At 40.6% G+C, this 27923-nt stretch overlaps 1 protein-coding gene across 3 annotated transcripts in view; it reads right to left on the minus strand.

Annotated features, from left to right (window-relative positions):
* The window catches only part of ADAM23 (ADAM metallopeptidase domain 23), a 135997-nt gene that overhangs the window by 86987 nt on the left and 21087 nt on the right, over window positions 1–27923 (minus strand). For all 3 annotated transcript variants that reach the window (XM_081143478.1, XM_081143479.1, XM_081143480.1), the window contains exon 3: window positions 15224–15300. In XM_081143478.1, the coding sequence (XP_080999604.1) occupies window positions 15224–15300 (77 nt within the window). The remainder of the gene's footprint in view (window positions 1–15223; window positions 15301–27923) is intronic.

Raw genomic sequence — 27923 nt, forward strand, 5'->3', positions numbered from 1 at the left:
GACAGGAAGTGCTAATAATTGAATGGAGTAGCCTAATATTCAGTCTCCATAAGTGTGTGACTTTTAAGTACAAAACTCAGATTGGGAGGTAAAAAATTACTGAAAGATAGAAAAAAAGGACTTGATAAGTCAGCACAGTCTAAGAATCAGCTACCGCAGGCCTAGAGGTGTTCTGGAATGCAGCAGAAACCACTCAATGAGGATAAGAAGAGATTTAAGAGTCAGCCAGGAAGCGGTACTGCATGGAGTTTAAGGATTTATCTAACCCCAGCCTCTCGTGATTCAAAGGAAGCTCATTAAAGAAGCTGCAGGTTGTTCTTCGAGACAGGAACTAAATACACAAACGTTCCTGTAATAGTTTTCATTTGGGTGTCAAAATTAAAGCTCTTTTCATCAAATCATCAGCCTTTATAAACTCTTCCAAATTCAAAGTGGAGATTCAGAAGTTACATACTTTAACCAATTCCAAAAAAGTTGGGAAGCTCACCTATAACTCAGCCTCCCTTAATACAAGAAACTAGTACTTTACAAAGGAAATCTGTATCTTGATTTTAAACTCAGAAAAGCACCAGAGTAAGAAATACTCTGCGATTGCATCCAACTCTCAAAGATAATTCGGATCATGCTTTCTTCAAATAGTATGAAAACATCCTTTCTTTTTTTTAAAAAGTGTGAGGTTGCTACATTCAAAGCCCTAAATCAAAAGTGGAAGGTGAGCCTGACCAGCATGGCTCAGGGGTTGAGCATCAACCTATGATCCAGGAGATCGAGGTTCGATTCCTGGTCAGGGCATATGCCCGGGTTGTGGGCTTGATCCCCAGTAGGGGGCGTGCAGGAGGCAGCCAATCAATGACTCTCTCATCATAGGTGTTTCTGTTTCTCTCTCTCCCTCTCTCTCTTCCTCTCTCTGAAATCAATAAAGACATATTAAAAAAAAAAAAAAAGTGGAAGGTGACAGAGGGATTCATGGTGGGAAGAAAAGTGTGGCAGGAATGTATCCCCTAGCTAATCACAGGCTCCCTCACAGATAGAGGCACAGGCAGATGACAACAGATCTTGCTCACACCCACCCTCTCAAGTTCTTGGACTTCCCTTGATGCCAAGAGTACAGAGCAAAGACAAGACGGACCCTCTGGATTTCACACGAAGGAGAGGACACGGACGTCTATGCTGCTCTACAAATAGCCCTGCTACAGTTGCTTGTCAGTCAAATTATACTAAGAGAAACATTCTGATTTGATTCCAGAGTATCATCCACACTGTGGATAAGGCTTAGTCACACAAAAGGTTTTGTTTCCTTCCTAAAGGCCATTTTTAATGAATGTAGTAATATCATCAATTATCATGGATCACGACCACCCACACACCAGTGCTACACACATGCTGAATAACATCTAAGGATTTGTGGGGTTTTGTACTTTGAGAGCCATCTAATTTAATAATTACTTACCGGGAAGTGGCCTTCAGAGAAAGACCCAAAAAGACTGGTTTTCTTTTGGCTCTCAGGACAACGCGTACAGCGCTATGAGTCCTCTATACTGACACTATTAGTATTTGATCGAATATTAGGTAAGTCTTATATACTGAGCCTTACAGGACGAAAGAAGAATTTCCTGCATGTAAAACAGAAAAAAATAACTTTTCAAGCAAGTCATGGAATATTTTAATTATAGAAAGCAGCTCCTGACAGCCTATATTGAAGAGAGCTATGAAATCCAAACAAGAAAAATACAACATGGTGTTTTGTGGACGATGCCATGCACAGGAACAGCTTACTGCCTTTAATCTACAGGATTGGAAACCCTGCCTCAAACTGCTTTCATGAAAAAGAATACCTAACGGTGTCTCGTGGTTCACTCATTTTTTATAACTCGCCAAATCAAAAGCACAAAAAAGAGCCAAGGTGTTCAAAGCTAGATGGAAAGGTAGATTATTTACTTCTGAAAGCACCACTCTCACTCAATGTTTACACATTGACTCATGAGTACATTAATGATTTCATAGAAATAAGAGTTAACTAAACCTTCCAAAGTAAAAAGGGCACATATGCATTTTTAAACTCAGGAAAATCAGTACTTCATTTTTCCAGCTCATAAAACTGCTCCTGGCTATTAGATACCAGTGAGAGAAACAATGCAAAATAACTACCCTGTGTCAACAACCCATCACTCGTAAACATCCAGTGAACATTCCATATGAAATACTGACTCACCAGTAAAAATAAAGAGTGCTCAAAAATTACTGCCCCCACTCGAACCCCATCTAAAAGTATTAAAAGTAGCCCGGGCCAGTTTGGCTCAGTGGTTAGAGCATCGGTCCATGGACCAAGGGTTGCAGGTTCGACTGCCTGTCAAGGGCACACACCTGGGTTGCAGGTTCAAACCCCTGCCCCTGTTGGTCGGGGCGTGTGCAGGAGGCAACCAATCCATGCGTCTCTCTCGCAGTGATGTTTCTCTTTCTCTCTCTCTTTCTCTCTCTTCCCCTCCCTTCCACTCTCTCAAAAAGTCAATGGGAAAAATATCCTTGGGTAAGGATTCACAACAAAAAAATAAAAAATAATTTTTAAAAAGTATTGAAAAGTAATTCATCCTTAAATTACTTATCCTTCAAAATTCAGCTCAACCATCCCCTCCTCTGTGTAGCTTTCCCTGATCCCACCCTAAATTGTGGGCTCCTTAAAGAGACTCCATCTCATTCTGTTTCCTCATAATTTAGCATAATGTAGAGGACAGAAGGAGGGAGAGTGGGCAAGTCCTAATAGTCATGTAAAGAAACCCTTTACCATAGTCTGAATAGCTTTAAAGAGCAAAGCACCCCCTTAGGGATAAAAGCCCACCATGAACTTCTCATATTATAATTTAAATGCCTATAGGCCTGTTTTGTCTTCCATTGTTCTGTAAGCTTCAGGAGGGAAGCATTTTTCTCTGGCAGTTTCAAGAGGGTCTGGCACTTAGCAAGTTCTCAATAAACATTTCTGAAATAAAAAGTATTTGGAATGGTTCATAAAAGGTTTCAATCAATGGAAATCTATCGATCAATCCACTGAGGTTAGAAAGAACTTTATGCATTTGGCTTTCACAGAAAGTCAATATGAGAAGTCCATTTAAGTAACATTTCTGGTCATTCACAATACTATGGTTATGGACATTAACCATTATGCTACTGAATGTCCTGCTACATCAAACTAAAGAGATAAATGTCTCCTGGGCAGGAAAACATTTATATCTCTCAACAGACAGATAAACTTCTTTTATCAGATAATGGGAATTATATACTCTAGTATGTGGTCTTTCTCACTTAACTGTCAGAAAAATAAGATCTAAAGTCAGGAACTATTGTAATTAACTCATTTCAGATGGCTAGTAACACCAAATCCTAAGTGCTTTTCAATGTTTTGCCATGATTAACTTCTGCTGCAATTTTTATACATTAATTTGTCTTCAGAAGGCCAAGAGTTCTGAAGAACAAATCAAGTTCAAGTTTTATTTGCCTACATTCTGCATAGGGGTTTCTTTTAATCCACTGGCCAAGAAATAGTCTCTTTATTCACTAGATATGTCTTTTATATCCTAAATTAAAGAAACAGTACAATGTGATCCCAATGACAATTAAATATCTTTGATTTTGCTAGAAATTCTTAGATGTCCTATTTTTACCTCCTTGGTGCTAGAGACTATAGCCATAGACTCCCCTTTTCTAGGCAATCACAGTCTTCTCATTTCTTGAAACAGAGAATCCAGTTCAATCCAGTTCCTATGGTCTTCCTGATTCCCTCAGCCTGGTGTTTAATCTCCCAGGTCGCATTCATCCACAATAATTATTATCAACAGGCAAGAGGGCATGGGGGTAAGCAAGTCACTTACTGCAGGCAGAGGCAAACATCCACTGCCCTTCACTACCCAAGAGTTATACTAGGTCTCGTCTACCTATGAAAATCAAGACTCAATACTTAAGTACCAATGGTTTCATTGCGATTTTATTTTTACTGCTCTGCTATTATTGTTTCATAATTATATAATTACATATATAATTATGGTTTGTGTTTTATAGTTACGAAGGTCATTCTCAAACCACTTTGAAAATAGGTCAGATATACCATCCCCCCCAAAACAGAACTAGAACCTATTTAGGCAATCCTTAATCTATTATAAAATTTTTCAAGGGTTTCTGAATCCCATCTATCAGCATAAAGATGGGTCATCAAAAGCAAATAAGCCCTGCCAGTGTGGCTCAGTTGGTTGGGTGTCGTCCCATGCACTGAAAGGTTGCTGGCTCGATTCCTGTCAGGGCACATGCCGGGGTTGCAAGTTTGATCCCTGGTAGGGGGCATGCAGGAGGTAGCCGATCAATGTTTCTCTCTTCTTCCTTCCTTTCTCTTTAAAAATCAATAAAAAATCTTTTTTTAAAAAAGCTGAGACATGAAAGAAAAAAAAGCAAATGATAAAACATCCAAAGCACTCAATATAGGTTAACTCTTCAACCAGAAATGCCCAAGGAGACCTAATAGGTATCCATTTGATCAGAGAAAATATGGCAAATAGAAGAGCTACCCAGCACTATAGAATCAAAATGTTTAGAACTAGACAGGAAAGGATGCCTTAAGGAGAGAAAACCCCACAGCAACTCATCCCTGCCAGCACAGGAAACTGTAGACAACTACTGGGCCTCTAGGACAAATAAAAAGCATCTATATCATATTGCACGTCACAGTGGCAATCAATACTTATGGCAACTTTGGGGATCTTTACCTCTTAAGATTCCTTATTATCACAGATAATACCAAAACTACCAAAATAGTTCCACTCTTCCTAAAGTACATAAAGGTAAATGAGGCCATAATCTCTCAAAATGCACTAGGAAATTATAGTAAGAGTATTAACTATGAGAGACAAACAGATTTACCCATTACCAAGGAGCCGCTTAATGCTGAATGTCTCACTGCAATAAGTAGGCAATAAATGAAAATGAGAATGTGTATAAATTTGCTAGGGCTGCCTTAACGAAGTACCACTGGTGGCTTAAACAGCAGAAACTTATTTCCTAACAGTTCTGGAGACTAGAAATCCCAGATCAAAATGTGGGCTCGCTGTGTCCTCACATGGTATTTCCTCTGTGCACACACGTCTGTGTCCAAATTTCCCATTCTTATAAGGACACCAGTCATGTTGGATTAGGACCTATCCTAAAGACTTCATTTTAACTTAATTCCCTCTTTAAAGTCCTTATTTCAAGACCAGTTACTTTCTGAAGTACTGGATGTTAGGACGGCAACATATGAATTTGGGGGGAGGGGGAGACATAATTCAGCACATAACAGATGGTCTGCTCAACAAATAGGATTATTTTAAGTCCTGTTGGGGCCTTTTGCATTTTCTTTATATTGTTAAAAATGACTAAAATTGTTCATTTCTTTTTTTCTCCCTTAATCTGAACAGATGAGCAATCATTAGAATTATGCCTGCTCACTTGTAAATTGATAGTCCAACACCACGATCAAAGCCGCCACATAAGAAGACTCCAGATGGACAGCCCGTGCTGAATCCCAGCACGTGACTGAATCTCCCCAGGCCTGAGGTTACTCAGCTGTAAAACGGAGATTATCACAGCCTCCTCGCAGGGTTATTAAAGGAAGTTAAATTGAAGAATGTAGGTAAAGGGCTTAGCACAGGCTCTATCACCACCATAACGATTGTAATAGAAAGCCTTCCTAATGCAGATCCCTGAATTTAGGAAATAGAGCATTTAGCCTGTGAGTTAGTAGCATCTTAAAGACACAGAATCCTGAAATGGAGATCAGTGTTACCCATCACCCCTAACTCCTTCGGACTAAAACCTGAGGGCAGCCTTGGCCGGCAACCTCAGCAGCAAGGCTGAGACGGAAACCTGCGCTCCGAAACGCCACCGCCTCCCCAGCCCAGCCTCCCTGCCCAGACGTGTAAGCGGAGTCTCAGCGGCGAAGCTGATGGGCGGCCGCTGGCAGGAGAGAAGCGTGAGGTCGGCGGCACTGACGCGCGTGGCCAGCCAATCTCGGCTCAAGACTCTCGCACACTCACAAACCCACACAAGACGGCGACACCACAGCCTCGGGCTGGAGCACAGGCCCGTGTGCTTCACACTCATCTCCGGCCACCGCTCCTAAGCCCTAGTCCTGTTCACTCACAAAAGGCAGCAGAGCTGTTTCTTCTCCACATGTGCCCTCTTCCAAGCCAAATTTAAGTTCAAATCTCTAAATTTGCAGAGCAGAAATAACAGTCATCTGGATGAGACTGAAATTCCCTCTTGGGACCCAGGGAAACACCAACCAGGCAGTTTGCCTCCTGTTGCTGCTTGATAGCTCAAGCTGATCTGAGCGAAGGGTTCACCGGCTTCACTCACCCGGGGAGCTCGGTGCTCTCCCGCTCCCACCCCCCTGCTCTGTCATTTCCCCTCGTGGATGTGTCTCTCTCCCTCCCACATCATTCCAAATGTAAAGCATCTCTAGCAGACTCTGACATGTTCTGCCCACAGGCCCTCAGTCTTCACCTCCACACACTGGAGGCAGCTGACTGGACCAACCTGAGACTGCTGGCCTCAGGGCCTTTGGAAGAAGAAGTGGGAGGTACCCAGAAGGAAGCATGGGGGAGGTACTGAATTACTGCTCCAAGAAGAAGCCCTCCACCAACAACAGACTGGCAGTTGGTGGACAAGACTGCAGCTTCCTGGCCCCTCCATTGAAAAACATTCTGGTGTGTTATAGAGAACAAACCAACAGACTCCCAGAGATCTTCAGTGGGATCAGCCCCAGATGGGCACACACCCCTTTTTAGTTTCCTCCTCTCCCACATCTCACTTCCCCACTCCCTAAAGGTATTTCCTAGAATCCTTGCCTCAGGATCTGCTACCAGGGAGACCAAAACCAAGACAGGATCCTTCACAAGAAACATCAAATCCCACCTTACCCGTGAAAACTTTCCTTAGCACCAAGGCCCCACAAGTCACCTCCTATCATGTTTTAATACTAGTTGCATATGTTTTCATCTCAGTTCTCTACTGTCGGCTCTTGGAGAGGAGAAATTCCCTGGGTTGCTTGGCACAGTATCTGACACACACCGGATGCTCAATGTTTGTTGACTGAATGAAGAATGAATTAACCACGCTAATCAGCACTGAAAATCAGGTTCTTTACCGAAACTACATCCATGTGGCTCTTTTCTTCTTTCAAAAGCACTACATGAACTGCGTTTAATGAGCAAATTACTGTGTGTGTATTTCTTTAAATCAGCGTTTTCTAAATATTCATCATAAATCAAACACCCGATTCCCCAAAAAATCAGAACAAAGATCTTTTCCTAAATCCAGAACTACCTTACTAGATGTATTACTTCAAGCTTTTTCATCATGACTTTATTCTTAACACCTCTTTAAGGCCATCCCTCTCCAGATGAAGCCACTAGGCCACTCCAGTCACCTGAATCCCTGCACTACCCCACCTTTTCCTGCACACACTCCAAACACCATCCCTGGGGGAAGGGAAACATCACTGCAGGTCAGCGCAAACATCTCTACGTAGAAGAGTGTTGTAGTTGAGGTCTGTGTACTTCTCTGAACTGGGGATGCTCCATCAGTTTTATTTTTCTGAGATTTCTGAGATCAATGTCAGCATTATCTACATATGTAACACAAAGCCAAATTTGGACATGACTCAGGTCTAGCAGTGTCTCCTCGTAGGATTTGTTGGAGTTTACAGAATGTTTAATATTTGTTGGGATACCAGTCATTGGTCTATGTTCTAGCCTAAAAAGTATGTGCACAAAATGATGGAACCGAGTAGGACAAGATTTAGACCCCAAATACAACTTTCCTAACAAGTGAGACTGGAAAACATGGCTGGCACCTTCGACTAAAGAGGCTTTCCAGTGAGCCTGCAGAGGCAGAACTGATTCAGCCTCACTACCCACTGCAAGTAGAGGAGCTAGAAAGACTGGATATGTTCAGATTGCTGAGTGGACTCTGCAGGCACCAAGGGATTTCCACCTCACCCAGGAGCAGATGTTTTAGTGTGAGACACCATCAAAGCACAATTCCATCATTTTAAATAAAGTAAGCCTATCGATCCCTCCCCCTTTGGAGGAACAAGCATCGGTATAGAAAAGGGTGGGAGTCCTTCACTAGAACTTTCCAAAGAAAGCAGAAAGGTTCCCAGGGAGAGGAACAGTGAGTGTCTTCATGATACGGTTACACATCTCCAGTGGTGCCCACATTATCCAAGGCACTGCCAGGGAATTGTTCCTCAACCATCCCCCTCTCAGGGAAATGGAGAGCTAGAGAAGAACACCCTCCAAACACACACCTTCCCTGCATTTCTCCTAGAACAGCCCATTCGTGGCAGAAATCTCTGCTCACACTGCACTGCGGAATTCAGACCATATACAGCTGATAATTACACATGCACAATTATTTTAGCTTGGCACAGGCTTGAAAATGATAATGATATAACTTTTAGCACTTTCTCCACCCCCTCATCGAACACCAGAATTGTTTCTCTCCACTTGGTCCCTGATGGAGCAGTCCTTCCTCTCCGGGTTTCAGGTCCGCTCCTCAGTTTTAGGCTCTAGCCATCTCATACTGATATCTTCTTACATTGACTTCACCCTGTCAGAACTCTCCTGTACACTGTTCCAGACAAATGTACAGGAGAGGCTCGTGAGACCCCACATTCTCTCACTAGAGTACTGTTCTCTTAAGAACATGCCGCCGCTTTATCAACCAAGGCTTCACATCAGATGCCTCCTTGGACTGCTTCCCCTCTGCACCGGGCAGAGGTCAGAGGATTACAGGGATTCACTTCGCAATAAGCAGGAGAGCACGCTGAGGCCTGAGCAATCGCATCAGACACAACCAGGTGGCCGGAAAGTTAAATATCCAACTATTCAGCGTCCCATTCTTTAATGGATGTCTAGTAAAGAGCTAGAGGACAAGTGGAGAAGCACCAAATGTATTACAAATGTGTTTTTAACTCAACAGAAGTATGTTGTCTAAATTTTTAGTGCTCATTACCTTCAATGCATTTCAACCATGGGCATATAAAATTGTCTCTATTTTTTCTTCAGTCCACTTTCATTAGGGGAAAGATCACACAGTACACCACCCCCTTCTCATTTACAAAAAGTCAGAAAAAAATATGGACTGAAACCAAAGCACAACGGACTTTTGTGCTGCTCTTATTAGATCATAAGCTCCATGAGATCAATGACTCTTTTCTTCAACGCTGATTCCAGCCCAGTAACTGCCTTGCTGCGGTAATAATAATGAATCATAATACACATATTTGGTGAATGTATTAATCAGTTTAGGCTGCCATAACAAAATATCATAGGCTGGGTGGTTTAAACAACAGAAATGTATTTCTCATGCTTCTGGAGGCTAGATCCAAGAACAAGATGCTGGCTAATTCAATTCCTGGAGAGGACCCTCTTCCTGGCTTGCAGACAGCCACCTTCTTGCTGTGTCCTCACACAGCAGAGAAAGAGAGAACAAGGGAGCAAGCTCTCTGGTGTCTCTTCTTATAAGAACACTAATATTATCAGTTCATGGCTCCATCCTATGACCTCATTGAGCCTAATTACCTCCTTACAGGCTCTATCTCCAAATAGTTACATTGGGGGTTAAGGTTTCAACATAGGAATTTTAGAAGGACATATTCAGTCCATAGCATTGAACATGTCCTTCCAATTATCAGACCTGTATAAGTACCACACATTATCTCATTTAATCCTTACAACAACGTAGAGCTTAGGAAGGAACCTGAAGCCTAAAAAGAATACAGGGTGGAGCAAAATTAGGTTTACAGTTGTAGGTATGGGAAACACAAAGTTTATTCTTATTTACTAATTATTGTAATATTTTCCATATGAACAACTTTAACCTATGTTTGCTCCACCATGTATATCTATACAATGGCATATTATTCAGCTACAACATAGATGAACCTTGAAAACATTACACTAATAAAAGTCAGTTACAAAACACCATAAGTTATACAAAATGTCCAGAATAGGCAAATCCTTAAGAGACAGAAAGTAGAGGAGTGGTTGCCAGAGGCTTTGGGGAGAGGAGAACGGGAAGTGGCTGCTACAGGAAGGTACTACAGTCAGGTATCCTTCTTTCTGAGGCAACAAGAATGTTCTGGAATTAGATGGTGGTGATAATTGCACAACTCTGAATATAATAAAAACCACTGAACGGTACACTTTAAAGGAGGGAATTTTATGGCATGTGAATTATATTTCATGCTGTTATTTTTTAAAAAGTTGAGAAACTTGTCAAGTTCACACAATTAGTAAATGGCAGCCCCAGATTCAAACCTAGGTCTGTTTGACTCCAGAACCTGTGTTTTCAACCATTATGTGGCTCTGATCACAGCTATCCCCAACGAACATTTTCTGAAGACACCAGCAAATTTAATTACAGGTAACAGAGGCTTTGGCGTAATTCCAATCACACAGACAAGGAAGACAATCCTCAGACCGCCTGGGACTTCCAAGGATCGATACACATTAAGGATTATTAATCTACTAATCCTTTTTAAACCTCCTGTAACTTGGAACAATGGTTATGCCAGAGGAAAAACAAAACAAAATTGAAAAGGAGTGTATACCTGAAAGGAATATGACTAAAGGTCCTCTGAGGCCACCCTTAGGACCTTTGGGCCAAATCAAATGTAAATCCGATGGTGTGACGTCCATGCTTCCTGCCCTCCAATGGCTTCCCACCCAAATGCGTCACCATGGACATGTTCTGGCTACATGTTTCCTCTCTGGTCTTGTCTCCTCAGTCTCCCACCATCCCCTGCCCCCCACTGCACTCCAGTCACACCTGCCTCTGTCCTTCTTGAACATTCCCCGTTCTCCTCAACACTTGCTGTCTTACTGTCCCAGCTATGAGGAATCCTCAGCGTTCCAGCTTCACGGGGTGGCTCATCTGTGACAATCAAGTCTCAGTTCATTGTCCCTTCTCAGACAGACCTTCTGGCATCTGTGACATCTAAATAACATTGGCCACCACCCCATCCCCACTGCAGTCCCTCTCCATTGCAGAGCCCAGTTGTAAGTCCTTCAATGCACTTGTCTTTATTTAGCGGTTCACCATCTGCCTTTTCCCTTGGAATGAAGACCTTGTCTATCCTACTCCCAGCAGCACCAGCCCCTACAGCAGTCACTGGCATACAGCAGATGTTCGCTCAATGTTTGCTGAACAAGTCAATGAAGCACACACCTCTGCCATGAGATGCCTCAGCAAGCCAAGGCCTCCCGTGTTCAATCTAGGAGAGCACAGACTCAAAAAGGCTCCACTCTCAGGAACTCACATCAGGGTAATCTTCCCAAGCTGGTGGTCCAGGCCTGGTGAGGTCATTACCATTTAGATTCTATGGCCACCACTTTGATTCATTTATTTTAACATCTTTATGCTTTCACTCCATCACTGAGCCCATATATTTACCATATACCTTTTGCCTTTTCCCTCCTCTAGCAACTTAAAATTATTGTAAATAGTGTGGCAATGACCACCCTATAATGGGAATGAGATTCCTCTTTCTGAAGAAGCTCTTTTGATTCCTCTATGACTGATTTTAAAACTCCCTTGCCTCTTTAAGTTTATTCTAAGGTGGACCAGACTTTTTAGTTAATACCAGCCACTGAAAGTTATTTAAACTAGAGACCCACCCTGGCCAACACATATCACACGATTATAGAGTACAATTCCCCTGTCTCTAGGTCATGATTGCACACCCAGGTTGTCCTCAGATGGCTCAGAAATCTGCATGGGGAGATACCACATGATTCGACTCTCAGGGCCTCCCTCCCACTGCATTTACTTTTCCTTACAGAGACCTCCATTTTCTCCCAGTCCATCAGCCTCCTCTTGATCTCATCTCCTTTCTTACCCAGACTACATCCTGATACTTAACTACCCAAGCTATTCACCAGTATTCAAAAAGGCTTGCCACCACTGTTCTCCCTCTGTGCTACCACCAGAAAAACTGAACCCTTACCCATACTACAATCTTTCTCCTTCCCTCATACACTGCAGTGATTTTTTTAAAAAACACCATCAGGAAGAATGCAAGACTAACACATAAGGCATGATTTCTAATGAAGGTTGCTTATAAATTCTTTAACATGACCTTGATGAGCTTACTCACCCATTCCTCTAAGCAATTAATCTAAACTTCCATCATTTTCCTCAAGCCCCAACCCACTCTCCTTCTCCATCCTAATCCCCATGGCAGAAAATGCCATCTCCAAGCAGAAGGAAATCTTCTGAGATGCATTTCCTGAACTCCATCCCTTCACCAGCAAACCAGCCTCTGCCTGCACACATGATAATACCTTCCTTCGCACAAGTTGGGAATGAACTGTCTCTCCTGGTTCACAACTAAATTTTGCCCACTGCTCCTGTCTTCTCCCAGATCTTGCTGTATAATTACCTTCCCTCTCTTCTGTATCTTCACTTCTCACTCTTATCAGCTCCATCTCTCAGCCTATCATCTTGCTCTGTTATCCTTAAAAGGCCCTTCCTTGACCCCAATGTCCTCTAGCTACTACTCTAGCTCTCTCTCTTTCTCAAACCTTCCCAACGGGTACTTGCTGTCTCCACATCATCTCTCATTCATTCCCAGTTCACTGTAACCTGGCTTCTGCCCCCAGAGCTTCACTGAAACTGCTGCCTTCAGAACAGCACTGATTACTTAGTGGGAAAAACCAAAGGGAAATCCTTGCTCCCTTACCTCACTAGATCATTCTGCTGCATGTGATGCTGTAGATCCCACTCATTCTCTGTCCCTTCGTGGGCTCCTCTTCCTCTCCTCAGCATTAACTATTCCCAGTTTATGTTCTCCTTATTCTACCCATGCTACCCAATCTCTTTCACAGCCATGTCTGTCACTAACATTTACATGGAAACGACTCTCAACTCTACTCTCTCCAGCCCCCATGTCTTCCCTGAGCTTCAGACTGTTATATCCACCTGCCCCCTAGTTGTGGCCTCATGTGTGTCCCAAAGCCCCTAAAATCAATTATGTCTGTTCTGATTTCACTTCCTTTCCTCTTCACCATTTAACCTATGTGTTCCCTGTGCTACCCATTTCAGCAGGATGCCACCTCCACCCAGCTATCCACTCAAGGCACCTATTAACTTTAACCCTTCCTTCTGCTTTGTCATCCATATCAAAGCAATCCTAATGATTTCTATCAGCTGAAGATTTATTGAAAGAATCCTCTTTCATGCCTCTCAACACTTCCCAAGAACCAAACTTCTGTTCATTTCCCTTCACTTTGACGGTCTAGGGAGATAAGGGGCAAGCACTTGAGCATGACATACAAGATCTTCCATGACTTAAGTTGTCTCTGGACTCACCTCCTGACTCATCTCCCTTGCCTCAACCTTGTCATTTACCATAAAGTTCAACAAAAGACTCATTCTCCCTTAGCAGGCCACACTGCTACCTGGCCCTGCCTACCTAGCACACACTGTCCTCCAGAATGTAATTCTCTGTTCCCTATCCTCTCTCTCCCCTTTCTCTCTCTGTCTCCTTCCCTCCCTCCCTTCCTTTCTCTCTCCCTCTCTCTCCCCCACCCCGATCCATCCCCGACACTTCCCTTCCTCACTAACACTTGGCTTCCAAGATTTAGCTCAAGCATCACCTTTCCAAGATGCCTTTTCATACTCCTCCAGCCTGGAGAGCTGCCTCTATTTGGTGCTACCGTAGCATTCCATGTTTATCTCTAGTACAACAGATTGCACTCATCAAAAGTTACGTATTAATCTGACAACCTCTCCCAACTAAACTACAAGTTCCTAAAGGCAAGGATTGCTCATAGCAGGTACTCAATTTGGTTCCTTTGCACGTTAAATATTAGTGGTAAATAACTTTCTGATATGCTTCCAGATCTCTAAGTGCCTTGGACATCCAATATGACCCTTTCTCAGTCATCTGATTGGGAGGCTGTGCTATGGCCGTCAGCCTCAACCAACACATTAGCAATGTTGGTTGCTCACCACGCTACAGTCTGGAATGACAGTCTCCACTGCAGTAAGAGTTAAAGGAATAGAGGACTGAAACACTAAATTTAGCCATAGCCAGCTTCTCAACATAGTCTAAGATTTGGCAAGACAAATCTCTTAAACAGGCACAGTGCTGACACAGCCTGGTGGAAAGGAACTCAACCAATGCTCAGCAGACTCAAAAAGGAAAACCTGCAGTACTTTCAACAAAGGAAGTTCTGAGATCTGCTGATTCACTCTGACTTAAAGCTGCAATAACACTTGAGTAAGGAGCACCCAAGCTGACGCTGCATTTTTTTTCTGCAGAGTTCACAGAATTTGGCATACAAGAAATTTAATAGCTCTTCTTTAGAATCCTTTGCAATTTCTCAGATATTGATTGTGGTCACCTACATTATAGTGTCTGTCTGATAGCATTACATGGTATTTTTCTGGCAAAGATACAGTCCTGGTCAAAATACTGATGATAGTTTAAAATACTGATAGGAGCTTCTTAAATGAAAGAAAACTACACAGGAAATCCCTTTTACCAAAGAAAGCTCACTGTTAGCTCAATTAGTGGCTGAAGAGCCCTGCTTTTGTCAACGGTTCTTGCTCATGCTTTGTACAAAGACATCTGTACAATGGGTTCCAACTTAGAAAACAGCATTTAAATATCAGCATAAACTTAAAATGCTCAGAGGAAAATCGGGTAAGTTTTTATCAGGACCAGCATTTCTAAAAGACCTATATGAGAGCAAATTACAAAGCAAAGAACCTTCTCAAAATATTTATAAGTCATCATTTTCTTTGTTTATTCAGAATTGCAATACAATATGAGAATTGTATAATGCAAGGTAAAATGGAAGAAAATTTTATACTTGAGTCAGTAATTTATCATGCGTCCTATATATGGTAATGATTATAGTTAACATTTAACTAACTAGCATTACTTCAAATATTTATTTCATTTAAAATCATCATATCTAAGTACTGTATTTGAGATACTTAACAAGTTAAATGTTAAATGCCTTTTCTTCCAGGAGAAGAAAAAATAATTAACTTCACACTTTTTTGTTTTTCTTGAAGTGTTACATGACATATTATCAGCGTCAACAACAAACATTATTTTAACTAACCTATTTATCATGAAGTGAAGTTTTATTGCACTCACGTAACAGGATTATGACTAAATACTTACTTGTTCAGTGTGAGGTCAAGAATAAATCTGGAGCCAAAGGCTTGAATCTGGAAGCTTGCCTGGGCCAGATGGACAGCCTGCAGATCCAAAAAGACAGAAAAAGTCCTTAGCTTACTTTCCTGCCTTTAAAGCTGATTATAATGATATAGAGAACGATATTTCTCTATAAGAACTTTTTTATGGATTGATTGATTCCCTTATGTACAGACCCTTACGTAACAATTCATTTTTCTTTAAAAGGAGACTGGGTGCATTGTCATGGCTGTACTTGGGAGACCTGAATATCTGTGCAGCAAGAAACTAATAGAAAGACAGAGTCCTTTAAAATGAACACATCGTGATAAAAATCAAGAGTATACTCAGCTGGACTCACAAAGTGACCGTGATGAATTATGCAAGAGTGTGACTAATTAAAGCTTGATTTCAGCCTATTTTGCACACAAAGCTAACCAATTGTTTCTGCACACCTAAGTGAAAAATCATGTCAGCTCTCTGCTCCTCATCAGGAATTGGAACTTTCTCTAAATGATGTATCAGCAGAATGTGACAGTAAATGGAATAGCACAACCTTTTAGCTTCAGGAGCACTTAGAACCAGGCCCTTTGCGAAGACTGAGAGTTTCTGTCGCCTTTTAAAAGTCACAGGTTTACAAATATTGTCATGATTGTGCCTTCACTCAAAATACAAAGATAATCCCATCAAAACACAAATCATATGTGCTAGATATTAAAAATCCGTATAGCTCACAGAATCATCTAGAACAATGTAAATTAACAAATCAATGACGTTTTGTCAAAGTATTACCCAAGACAAGACTCTCCTTTGTCACCATATGGGGGGTGAGGGAGGACAAGGGTACTTGCAACACTCACACCCTCTCCCCTCCCCTGCTCACAAATATCTTTCCTCCAGACTCCATTCCTAAAACACAGCAGGTGTCACAAATCGTCAGGCAAGTGCCACACGCCCTCAGCAGGCTCCCACCTCCCCCACACACCATGCCCTGCTCCTCCTAGACCTCCTCCATTGGGATTATTGAAACCCTACTCATCCTTCAAGGAAGCTCTCCTTCACCAGGAGAATGAACTCTTCATCCTCAAGGATTCAGGAAAACTTTATTTGTTCTTCCTTCCATCAGCAGGAGTGCTTCCAATCCAACCCACATCACAAGTGTCTTGCAAACAGTTGTAGATTAATGACCCTTCCCCGAAATATATGAACTTTCAATTAAGTAAATATTTATTGTCAAGACTTCCGTCATGCAAAACCTATAAAATATTATAAACCATGACTTTTTGTCAAGCACAACTGGTGATGAGATAGTCACTCCATAATCATCAATAAATAAAATAAAAAGGGAATGAATGGATTTAAAAACTGTGGTACATTTACACAATGGAATACTATGCAAATGTCAAAAAGAAGGATATCTTACCCTTTGACATAGCATGGAGGGACCTAGAGAGTATTATGTTAAGTGAAATAAGCCAGTCAGCGACAGACAAGTATCACATAATCTGCCTTACATGTGGAACCTAATGAACAAAATAAACTGATAAACAAAATAGACCCAGAAACATAGAAGCGTGGAACAGACTGACATATATCAGAGGGAAGGGGGGGAGAGGGTCAGGGAGAGATTAACCAAAGAACTTTTCTGCATATATGCATTACCCATGGACACAGACAATAGTGCAGTGAAGGCCTGGGGAGGGGCTTGAGAGGGGTAGAGGGGGTCAAAGGGGGGAAAAGGGGGAACATCTGTAATTCTTTCAACAATAAAGTAAATGTTTCTTTAAAAGGAAACCAACAAACACTGAATTTTAAACACAAAGCAATGAGAAAGCGCCTGAATCCCTAACACCGTGGTGATAGCAAGCCCAACTTCAAACAGCCATGTAGAACAGGGTCATCATACTGGACCTGAGTTTCCCGCATCAAGACAATAATGTAGAAAGGAATTTCGGTTTTGTCAAGTGTGGTCTCTATCATCTGCAGAAGAACCTCTCTCTCTAACACATATATCATATATAGTCTTTAATCTAAATTGATTCTGTGTCTTGAAACATTAATTTTTGCATGAAGATTTTTATATTGATGAATAATTTGTACAAGGGGAAATTTTTCAGCTCTGGGTCCCAAAAGCTTAAAAATAAAACAAAAAAACTTACTTCCTGAGAATAAGGTAAGTTCTTAGGCATATTTTCTCTTAAGAATACTAAATAGGAGAGAAGAGTTCATTAATAGCACCCTGTCTAAAAGTGCTAATAAACGTACCTCACGTACCTCGAGTGTCTTTATAAATACTAAGGAAAATCTGACAGTGACCCAGTAAAAGCCTCATTTTACAATGAGACAAGTACAAACCCCAACAAAACCCAGAAGTAGCCTAGTAGTAATTGCTTATCCCATTTTATAGAATTGTTGGGAGTTATACAATTTGACCGCTGCTAAATAAGTTTATACTGAGTTGGTGTGACAAGATTCAGTTTAGCAGAATTTAATGAAAGAGCTAGCAAATAATATTAATATTGGCATTTTCTTTAGTTTATTTTCAGTCACTCATTCCACACATACGTGTTAAGCCCCACTCTGTATAAAAAATGTTAGGACACAGCCTCCGTGCTCAAGGGAGTCAGGCTCCAGGGAAGCCGGGGGAGCTGCCAGCCTCCGTGTTGTATCTAAGGGGTCAGGGGGCGCAAGCCTTCAATGGATGATACGCGACGAACAAAATTTCAAAACATGAATGAGAATCCACCTGCCAGGAGAAGAAAAGACATTCAGAGCATGGGGAACACATTGACAAAAACTGAGTAAAAAATAAATATGGGGGGAAAACTTTTTTAATTTTTAAAAATAGTATGGCCTGTAGGAAAATGGCTTTTGGAGGAAACAAAAGACAATGAATCTAAAAAGGTGGGCTGGAGACTGCGGGCTGCATGTGACATGCTCAGTGATGCGTCCGATCACATGTACGTACATCTGGCCAAGAGAGCAAGCTTTCCTCTAAATGATCCCCCGCTTACTCAGCACCATGTCGGGCACACGCCATTACCTTCACCATCATCATCATCAATAACAACAACATTATGATTCAAACCTATTGACAGACTGGTCTCCACAACTAAAACAATTATGGCGTCATCGACAACCTTCCTGCTTTTCCATGGTGGAGAAAGTCTGATTTTATTACACTTATCACAAAAATGTTATAACATTTTAATTTAACACTAACAGGCAGCACATTTCCTATAAAGTGATTTAAGATTTCCTCCAGCATTCATCTTCTTTGCACATACATCAAATGAAATTAGAATATTCATCTAATATATCTGTATCCATTTTAAGCAATTTCGATACAGTGGTATATGTTATTTTTCCTACATTCTGTTCCCTGTCCGTTGCTATACACTCTACATTTGCATAGAGTATAGATTCTTCTCTGTACCAAAATAAATACCTGACAAATGCTACTTTTCCCTCTCATTCTGTGATGTCTGCTGTTTTAGACATAATCAAAATAGCTTTTAATTTCTGGAATCTCAGTTATTCCATATCAATGGATCGTTTTTTCTTTAACAAAATATTATACAGTTTTGATGACTGTCCATTTTAAATATGTTTTCAAATCAGGTAAAATGTGTCATCATTGTTGTTTTACAAATTACAGTTTTGGGTATTATTTGTTCTTACTTATTAACCCGCTTCTTCCAAATGATAGAAAAATTAGAAGCATGGCCGAGATGAGCAGAAAATTTTATAACATACAGCCAGCCACAGCACTTCGGGTTTATTAAATAGTGTGCAGGTGGCTGGCTGATCAGCATCACTGCCACTCACTGACATACGAAGCCTACCCTGGGTACTGCTTTTCTTCTACAAAGGAACTATGCACCACGGTTCAGAAATGTGGGCAATAACACGAAGCCAGACAGACCACAGGAACACAGTGCTTCGGAGATGAGTCACGGGAGGTCACGACACGTTACCTCCTCCTTCGAGATAGGGGTTAACCAGGCCGCTCTGACAAGGACAGTCACTGTGGCGGCCCTGCAGAAGAATGCAGGGTTTTATAGCCAGAGTCACTTCACGGTAAGAACAAGCACAGCCCTGGGCTCCGAATTACCACCCTGAAGACTGAGAACAGCTGTTGCCTGAGCACTTGGATATTTTTCTTTTGACTCAGAAGCTGGCACAGGGAAATTACAGGAGCTCTATAAACAAAAACAACTAAACTCAATTATATACACAAACCTCCTGCGCTGAAAACAATTCACACATCCTAACAATGTGCTTTTGTTGTTCTGCTTCCTCCTTTGAGTAGACGGCACCTAATGGTATCACAATAAATAAGTTTAGAAGACTGTTCGGTCCCTCAGCTTAGACTGATTTTGCATCTTATGGAGCAAAGGTATGATATGAAGCAATCACACATACATGCTCAGCTTCGTGTAAGGTATATTATTAAGTAAGCTGGACACAGTTACATTTTCTTGAGACTTATATTCTATAGTAGTTAACATTAATATGGAGATGAAAATGAGAAAAAAGATGACTATCTACTTATAAAAATAAAAAGCAGGCACTTGCAGGGTATATGTTTTCATGCAAAAATGTTTCACACATAATTAGTGTTCAATAAGTCTTCTTTACTGCTTGGCAGGGATATGTGAGTTCTATGAAACAGGCATATAACTGGAACTAAATATGGGAAATGAGAAGTTTACACTTTCCCAGATTTCACAAAACGTTATGAGATTGAATTTCATAATTCGGTAGAAAGTGAGCAACTTGAATTGAGGTATGTACAACCACAACATCCTCTGAGCACGGGTTTTACTTTAGAATGGTCTATAATGTGCATGGTTTGTGCAACAGAGAAAAATTTGGAAGGAGTTTCCCTGCTCTTAACATATATTCTGTTTATTTAAGGAGACACTCATTAGGTAACAAAGGAAATGTATCCAGGGTGGCATCTCAATGAGACAAGAAAGTGCTTTCAAATGGAGACAGAAGCTTCAGAGGCTATCAAGCAGGCCTGAGCAGACACCATGGGATGGTTCAAGTCCTGCTTCCTAAAGAAGAGGGCCGTGGACTTCTAGGAAAAAAGGTGCTAGAGAGAGCAAAATGCTGCAATGGTAGAAGCCAGGATTAATGAAAGTGTCTTCTCCACTGGGAGGAATCCTGGAGAAAGTAAAACACTCAATAGTTGATTACTAGTGAGAATGTAGGCAATTTTTCTTGTTTTTATTTCCCCTATTGCTTGGATAATATTGCTTATTCTATGTTCACTAAAACATCAAATACATATGTTGTGACTGTGTGTATGGGGAGGGGTTGTGTGTACACTATAACCTCTCAGGAAGTGCTTTTCCCTCCCTTTATCCTGTTGCTTACAGTTTTTCTCCTACGCTTCATGATTTTTCAATAGACCCTTCAAGAGTTTCTACTCCCTTTCTTCAAATACAGTGGGAAAAGTTCCCAGAATCTCCAACACTGCCTTCTTTTGAGACTCAGGACATCTTACGGTGTTTCAGAGAAGGCAGATTTGGAAATTCGCCCGCTAAGAAGGGCGGGGGAGAACCAGCGAATCAGACACTGGAAGGAGCCTGCTTTGTTTGAAAGGGCTGAGCATGAGCCTCGGGAGAAAGGAGCCTCGCCAGGGAGCTTAGTGTCCGCTTGGTTGCACAGGACGTGTCCCTCTTCGTGTGAAAACAAGAGACATAGAATCCAGTGACCCAAATAATTAGATTTCAGTAAGAAATAAACTGTCAAGCTCAAATTGAAAGAAGTTTGAGTAAAACACGTCACTTTCTTTAGATCATACAGGCTTTTCTGTAAATGAATCTGGGTCTACCCCACTAAGCTGGAAAAACATAAAAATTCAGCTTGTGGATCTCTTATCTATATAATGCAAAAACTCAAATGCATAACTATAACTTAGGAGATCCAAAAGAAAACACCAACAGGCTATTTTTAATTCTTATAATCGGGTTCTAATTCCTTATTCTAAATTTGCACACTGGTAATCACCAATGTGATCAATCTCCCATATGATAAAAATAATAATGCCCTATATCTCTTGTGTTTTAATTATCCAGAATAATACAGCACCCAGCGAAGTTAAGTCAGATACATATTTTTATTACCCTTTTATTTTAAAAAAAAATTTTTTTTCAAGGCACCAAGAAGTTAAATGATGCTTCTGTCTAAGATCATATATCAAAGGAAGAGAGATAAGGTGTTTTCTTCAGTTCAGTGAGAAAAAATGCCAAGTTCACACAGAAATCCTTAAACTTCAATGTTTCCTGGCCACTGAAATAATAATAATAGCAACTTACCAATAGAATGTGTGTGAGGATTAAATTATATAATAACGCAACAGAAAGTTCCTGGGAAATGTTGGCCACGTGGAAAGAGCCTGATAATTTGGGAAGGGCGGGTGGTAAAGTAGGAGGAGAGAGGGGAAAAAAGAAGAAAACTCTTAATGTTTTGGAGAGGGTATCAGTCAGCTCCACCTTAAAAGTTTGTTTCCAATATAGCTGATCACCTTCTAGAAAATCCAATGTGCATTTATCCTCTGCAAAATGTGTGCAAATTTTTTTTTATTGCTAATTACCATCAGGTATTACGCCTTGACCTTGTTCAAGTCATCATGTCTTTAAAATAATATGAATCATTTTCCTGAGAAGTGGAACAGCTGCAAATGGTAGATAAAGGCAATTTTGCAAATTAAGGTAATTTGCTGAACATTCTTTCCAAGATGCATTTAAGTAGATAGCTTGTAGGAGAGCGTATCATCGCGTTTCCTTCTAACATGCTCCAATAAACAGGACTATGGGTTAACCCAGTAACAAATTGGCATTGAACTCCTACCTTGTGTGAGATAAGGTGGCAAATGTAAAGATATAGGAAGATTAGTATTTATATCCAAAAGTGTATAACCTGGCTAGGGGAAGGAGATGAGAAACCACAGAAAGTAGGAAATACTTCAATTTAATAATAATAAAAAATATTATTTTTTATATAATTTAAGCACGATTAGTTACTCAATTTAATAGGAACAAAGGTCTGGTCTGGGTAACAAATACATTTAAGTCTGGGGAACAAATGCTGCGGCTGGAGAGCGCTAGGGGACGCTTTCTGGGGAAGTCTTTCTCATCATTTAAGGGTACAGTCCAGATAGCTGTGGGACTGACTGAGTAGGATGAAATTTCAAAGTGTTTCTAAGTGTTAGCTAATAAATAGAGACTTAAGAAACATGCTTTTAAAGTAAAACACCGGATGCCTTCAATTCTGGAGCATTAACTACATTTCGAACTGCGGTGAGAATTAAAACATGGCAGTTTATTAAAAAATAAAGCATTTCACGAGATCAATAAGTCATGTGAACACATACAAGCCCAAAAAATACTACTGTATTGCGTTGATCAATCTGTCCTCTGGCCTTAACCCGGGAAGCTGAGCCCTAGCCTGAGGGAGATCACAGACACACCACCAACACGTCCACAGGGCACCTCCCCTCACAGGCCGCAGGCAGGCGGGCATCTCCGAGAAGGAGCCGGCCATCGTCCCACCGTGTTCTCTGTGCCAGCCAGCCAAGACAGACAGACTTCTACTCTGGAAGAAGTCCCCCCAACATTCAATTATCCAACCCGATGATACGGAGAAAAGGATAGCATGTTGAATTTTAACATCTGACCGAATCGTTTACAAGAGCTCTTTCCTAAAGACACCGATGTTAAAGAGAAACCAGCTTCCTCTCCCTCCTTAACTACCCTCAGTCTGAAGTGCTCTCGAAGTTTGATGCGGACAAAAGATAGACACTGCGGAGAAACAACAATGGCCCTGATCACCCGAACAGATATTCCCATGAATAAATCATTAGTTAACTGGACAAAAAATTCACTTTTTTAAATTCCTCATAGCCAGCCAAAGAAGAGAAGTTACATCTAATATTATTTGAGTCTTTTAGCCCTAAAGGGTCACACTAATATCTCCCTTAGTGATCGCTTAGCAACCCAGGAGAACTCTGTAACAATACACTTTCACTGACAACGCTTCTTTGGACATTTACACGAACCATCTTCCATAAATTTATCCCTGGTGATTAATGTTTGCTGGATATTAAACCGACAATGCCGACTCAAAAGAGAGATGAAATCATAAGCTTCTGAGCTCTTGTGATTTGAAAACGGGCAAAGCATTACAAGTATCACTACAGCTCTATTATTTAGCTTTCATATATTTTCCGAAGGACGAATAAAAATACAACTATGACAACAGTTGCCATGGAAGCAGTTCCTTTCTGCTGCCTTCCTGAATAGTAGCATTTAATTTGATGCATTAATCTAGTGGTTGAGGTGTGAGTCACTTGTTCTTTTTCCCCATCAATTCCTGCATCACCAAACTGCGTAACTCCAAGGAGTGCTTCTCTCCCTGCTGACACTTTTGTCATAAAGCGAGAACCTATTTTCCCTTTGTAGCCAGAATTATTGAACACCCACTAAATAATTTATATAAAAGGATCGAAATAGGGTATAGGTTTTGAAACGCAAAAGACACCAAGCTCCATACCTAATGTCTGTGACTCATTACAAGACAGATTTTTTAAATTTGCTTATATAATGTTAGTACTACCCTGAAAGAAGAAAGCCTCCGTAAGGCTGCACTCCAGGAGACTTTCCTGGTCTGCTCACTCTGTTCCTTGGAATGCTGGCTACAAAAGCCCAGTGAGCTCAACTCAGGCTATCTAGAGCCCTGGCCAGTGGGGCTCAGTTGGTTGAGCATCGCCCCATGCACCAAGAGGTCACCAGTTCAATTCCCAGTCTAGACACATGTCTAGGTTGCAAGCTTGATCCCCAGTAGGGGGCGTGCAGGAGGCAGCTAATTGATGTTTCTATTTCTCTATCCCTCTCCCTTCCCCTCTCTCTAAAATCAATAGAAACATATTTTCAATTTTTTATTTTAAAAAATACTTATCTAGAGCAAAAGAAGGTTCTTTAACTTGGATCTTTAAGGATTAGTCAAGAATGAATGAGATTTATGATACAGTAATTACCCAATTCACTTGAGCCTTATTATATCCAGCAAACCATAAATGCTATAAAGTACATTGAAATATTAATTTCCAGCTCTCTCTCACTAAAAAACTACTGAAAATGGACAACCAAGAGAGGCTAAGCAGACCTGTCCATGCCAGATCTCTCTTCTCTTGAGATATCCTGACTTTACTGATCCTGATTGGTGGATCTTACAGTGCTCTTGCCCAGAGCTGATCTGTGTTGAGATCTCTATACCAGTGCTGTTACTTCTAACTGAAGAAATTTTTCAGGCTCTGCTTATCAGTTCATTGTAAATACACAGCTATTTGACAACGGTATTCCTAAGAGATCTTTGCTTTCCTTAATTACCCTTTGCAAGATGTGTGCCACAAGTTGAGTGTTACTGGGGTGGAGCGTCCTTTTGTCTACAGGGACCCAGCTCTGTCTACAGCTATGGATTAGAGGGTCGGTTTTTTGGTTCTCAACTGTGTCTGGATCTGTCCTTTGCTCTGAATTCTGACCTTAGCTATGGCCATGGATGGACTGCATTCTGCCCTTTTGGATGAAAAAAGTAACTTTCAAATTGGGGGCTAAGACAAAAATGGGTTTCCCCATTTCACAAACATGCAGGTGCCAACAGACTTCCTAAGGAACACTATTCAGGCCTGTTCCTGGACATAGAGGTTCACAGTTGTCGCGTATCACAATTTTACTCAAAACAAATATCATGTGTGCTGTACATACTTTACTCAAAGCTAGATGTGGAAAAGCTAATATTGATGTGACCTCATTTTCTCTAACATTCAGCTTCCATAGAATTCTGCAAAATGCCAACCACTCAGCCTATAGTCACACAATTTTTTAAACTAACATTTAGAATATTGACTATTACACAGACTATCCTGCTTATTTTGGTAAGCAAATGATAGACTTACCATGTCTACAAAATGTTTTAGGCTCATTGAAACTCCATTTTTATTTCCAAATGAGAACCCAGAATTACACGGAACCTTGGAGACATATAAAAATAAACATAGTACTTTGGAATACATCTATTTCTTCAGATTATATGCTACCTCATTGGCTTCTACATCAGATATGAAATCATTTACTCATCAAATCATTATTCTGTCTACCATGTTTCAAGCAGCAGAGGGGAGTAATACAATCAACAAATTTAAAGCAAGTTAGATGGTAATAAATGCTATAGGTAAAAAAAGAATAAAGTAGGTAAGAGGCAGAGGTAGTCAGGGAGTGTATCATATGGAGAAATGACAATATTAAATATGGTAGACAGAGAAGGACTCTGAAAAGATGACATTTGAGCAAAGATTAGGAGGTGAAGGAATAAGCCACATGGGTATCTGAAAAAAGAGAATTCCAAGCAAAAGAAATAGCTAGTTGCAAAAAACCCTGAGACAGGAGCATACTTGTATGTTAAAGAAAAGCAATAAGGCCAGTTTGGATCAAGTGGAGTGAGTCCAAGGGAGTGTTCCTGGCAATGAAGTTAGAGATAATGATGGGTCAATTGTGTAGGACCTAGTAGGCCACTGTATTGAAATTTTAATCTTTTTTACTCTTAATGAAATAAAAAGTTGCTGAGGATTTTGAGCTGAGGAGTGATATTATCTGCCTTTGATTTTTCAAAGTTCACCCAGGCCATTCTGTTGACAATAGAGTAAAGATGGGAGGCTAAGAGACAAAGCAGAGGGTCCAGTTAAGATGCTGTTCTGATAAGCCAGGAAGAAGTTCATGGTGGGTTGGACCTGGGTAGTAACAGCGGAGTTGATGAGAAGTGGTCAGATTCTGGGCAGATAATAAAAGCAGAGTCAATAGGAGTTGCCTACAGATCAGATATGGGTTATGAATAAAAGAGAGGAGACAAGGAAAGCTCCAGAATTTGGGGCCTGAATAGCAAGAAGATGCGAGCAATGAGATGAGGATCACTGGGGGAGGAAGAGGTGGTAGCAGGAACACAGGGCTCCCGCCTGGCATCGATCAAGTTCCATATACATTATACATCCGAGTGCAGATGTGGGATAGGCAGTTAGACGTCAGGCATGCATAGGTTCATCTTTTAATCAACATTCACTGAGGGATTAAGTGAATTAAGAAATAATGAACAAGTGAATGATTAAGCATATGAATGACTGACTGAACAAATGAATGAATATTGAAGATACAAAAAAAATTCTAGTAAAAGAACTAAAGAGGAAAGTATAATTCAAATGCAGCAGACAACTTATTGTCTGAAATAGCTATAGCTTAAAAGAAAAAACTAAGATAATTGGGTAGGAAAAACTGTAAAGTCAGTAAAAAATAACCCACTCACTGGGTTTTAAAATAACATTTTCAATTAAAACAGTGTCACTTTGGAACCCAAGAGGTATATTATGCACTACAAACTCCCCCAAAAGATTTCAAGTCCAAAAGCATCATATGTCTTGTGTATGTGTTAAAATTACAAAGGCATGCTCTGCAAATGAAGACGTCAGCTCTCTAACAAACTACATGGCTTATGTGCATGAATGTACATATATATAAAAGCATTCTTAAGAAACAACACAATGTTGTCTTTGATTTCCTAAAAGTCCATTTCCATATTCTGGAAGTCATACTATCTTAACTGCTTTTATTACTTCAAACATGTCACTGCTTTTAGGCATACATTGTCATACACCTCATTTAAGGAATTTTTAAAAGTATACACTTACTGATTTTAATATACTAACTGTACCTAGCATCTTAGGGGCCCGATCTTAAGGCACAGAAACTAAGGCATATCCCATATCCTATTAAATAATGTTGGTTTCTCAAAATCTCTAACCAATTTAGTAATTAAAGTTTATATTACAAAATCTATGAATGAAAATATTTGAGAGAATTATACAAAATCTCTTCATTCTAACAGCTGTTCCTTGGGCTCCTACTTAAATTAGCAAATGACAAAAAGGAGACTTCTCTTCAATATTTTTTTAATTACAATGCTATTTCAATAGTGCCAAAGAGTAATAAATAAAGCTATTTCAATTACTTATTTTGATGGCCTTTTTTTTTTACCTGAAGTAAGCAAATAACTATATCAGGGCAGTATTTAATTAGTTATGACTAGAGAGGGGACGATGTTAGTAACACTTGATCAACAGTCCAAAATAAAAACTGCTTAATGAATATGAAATTTTTTCTAAAAATATAAAACTATAATAAGCTTAACACTGTTTGCTCTTAGCCCCAAAAAAGAAAACGCCATTTAAATTAAGACCTCAAGCAAACTTTTCTTCCTGCCTTCCATTCCAGTTAACATTAAATTAGCCAGTGTCTCACAAAATAAAAAGTATGGAATCTGCAAGAATACTATAGTCCTTAAGTTAGGCAAGCAAAAGACAAAGTCCGCTGGCTCAGTGCTCAAGCAGGCTTATGGAGGAAACAGCATATATGTCAAGGGACAGAAAGATAATAGTTCCCATTTACCTAATCTATAGGTTTACAAGTTCTAGAACAGGCTTTCTCAACCTCAGCACTATTGACATTTTAGGCGGCATTCACCTTAAGGTGGGGTGGGGGCGGAGGGCCGTCCTGTGCACTGTGGCATGCTCGGCAGCAGCCCTGACGTCTACCCACTAAGATGCCAGTAGCATCCAATCCCCAGTATGGCA

This window comes from Miniopterus schreibersii (assembly GCF_964146895.1).
Source record: "Miniopterus schreibersii genome assembly, chromosome: 7".
NCBI classification, from domain to species: domain Eukaryota; kingdom Metazoa; phylum Chordata; class Mammalia; order Chiroptera; family Miniopteridae; genus Miniopterus; species Miniopterus schreibersii.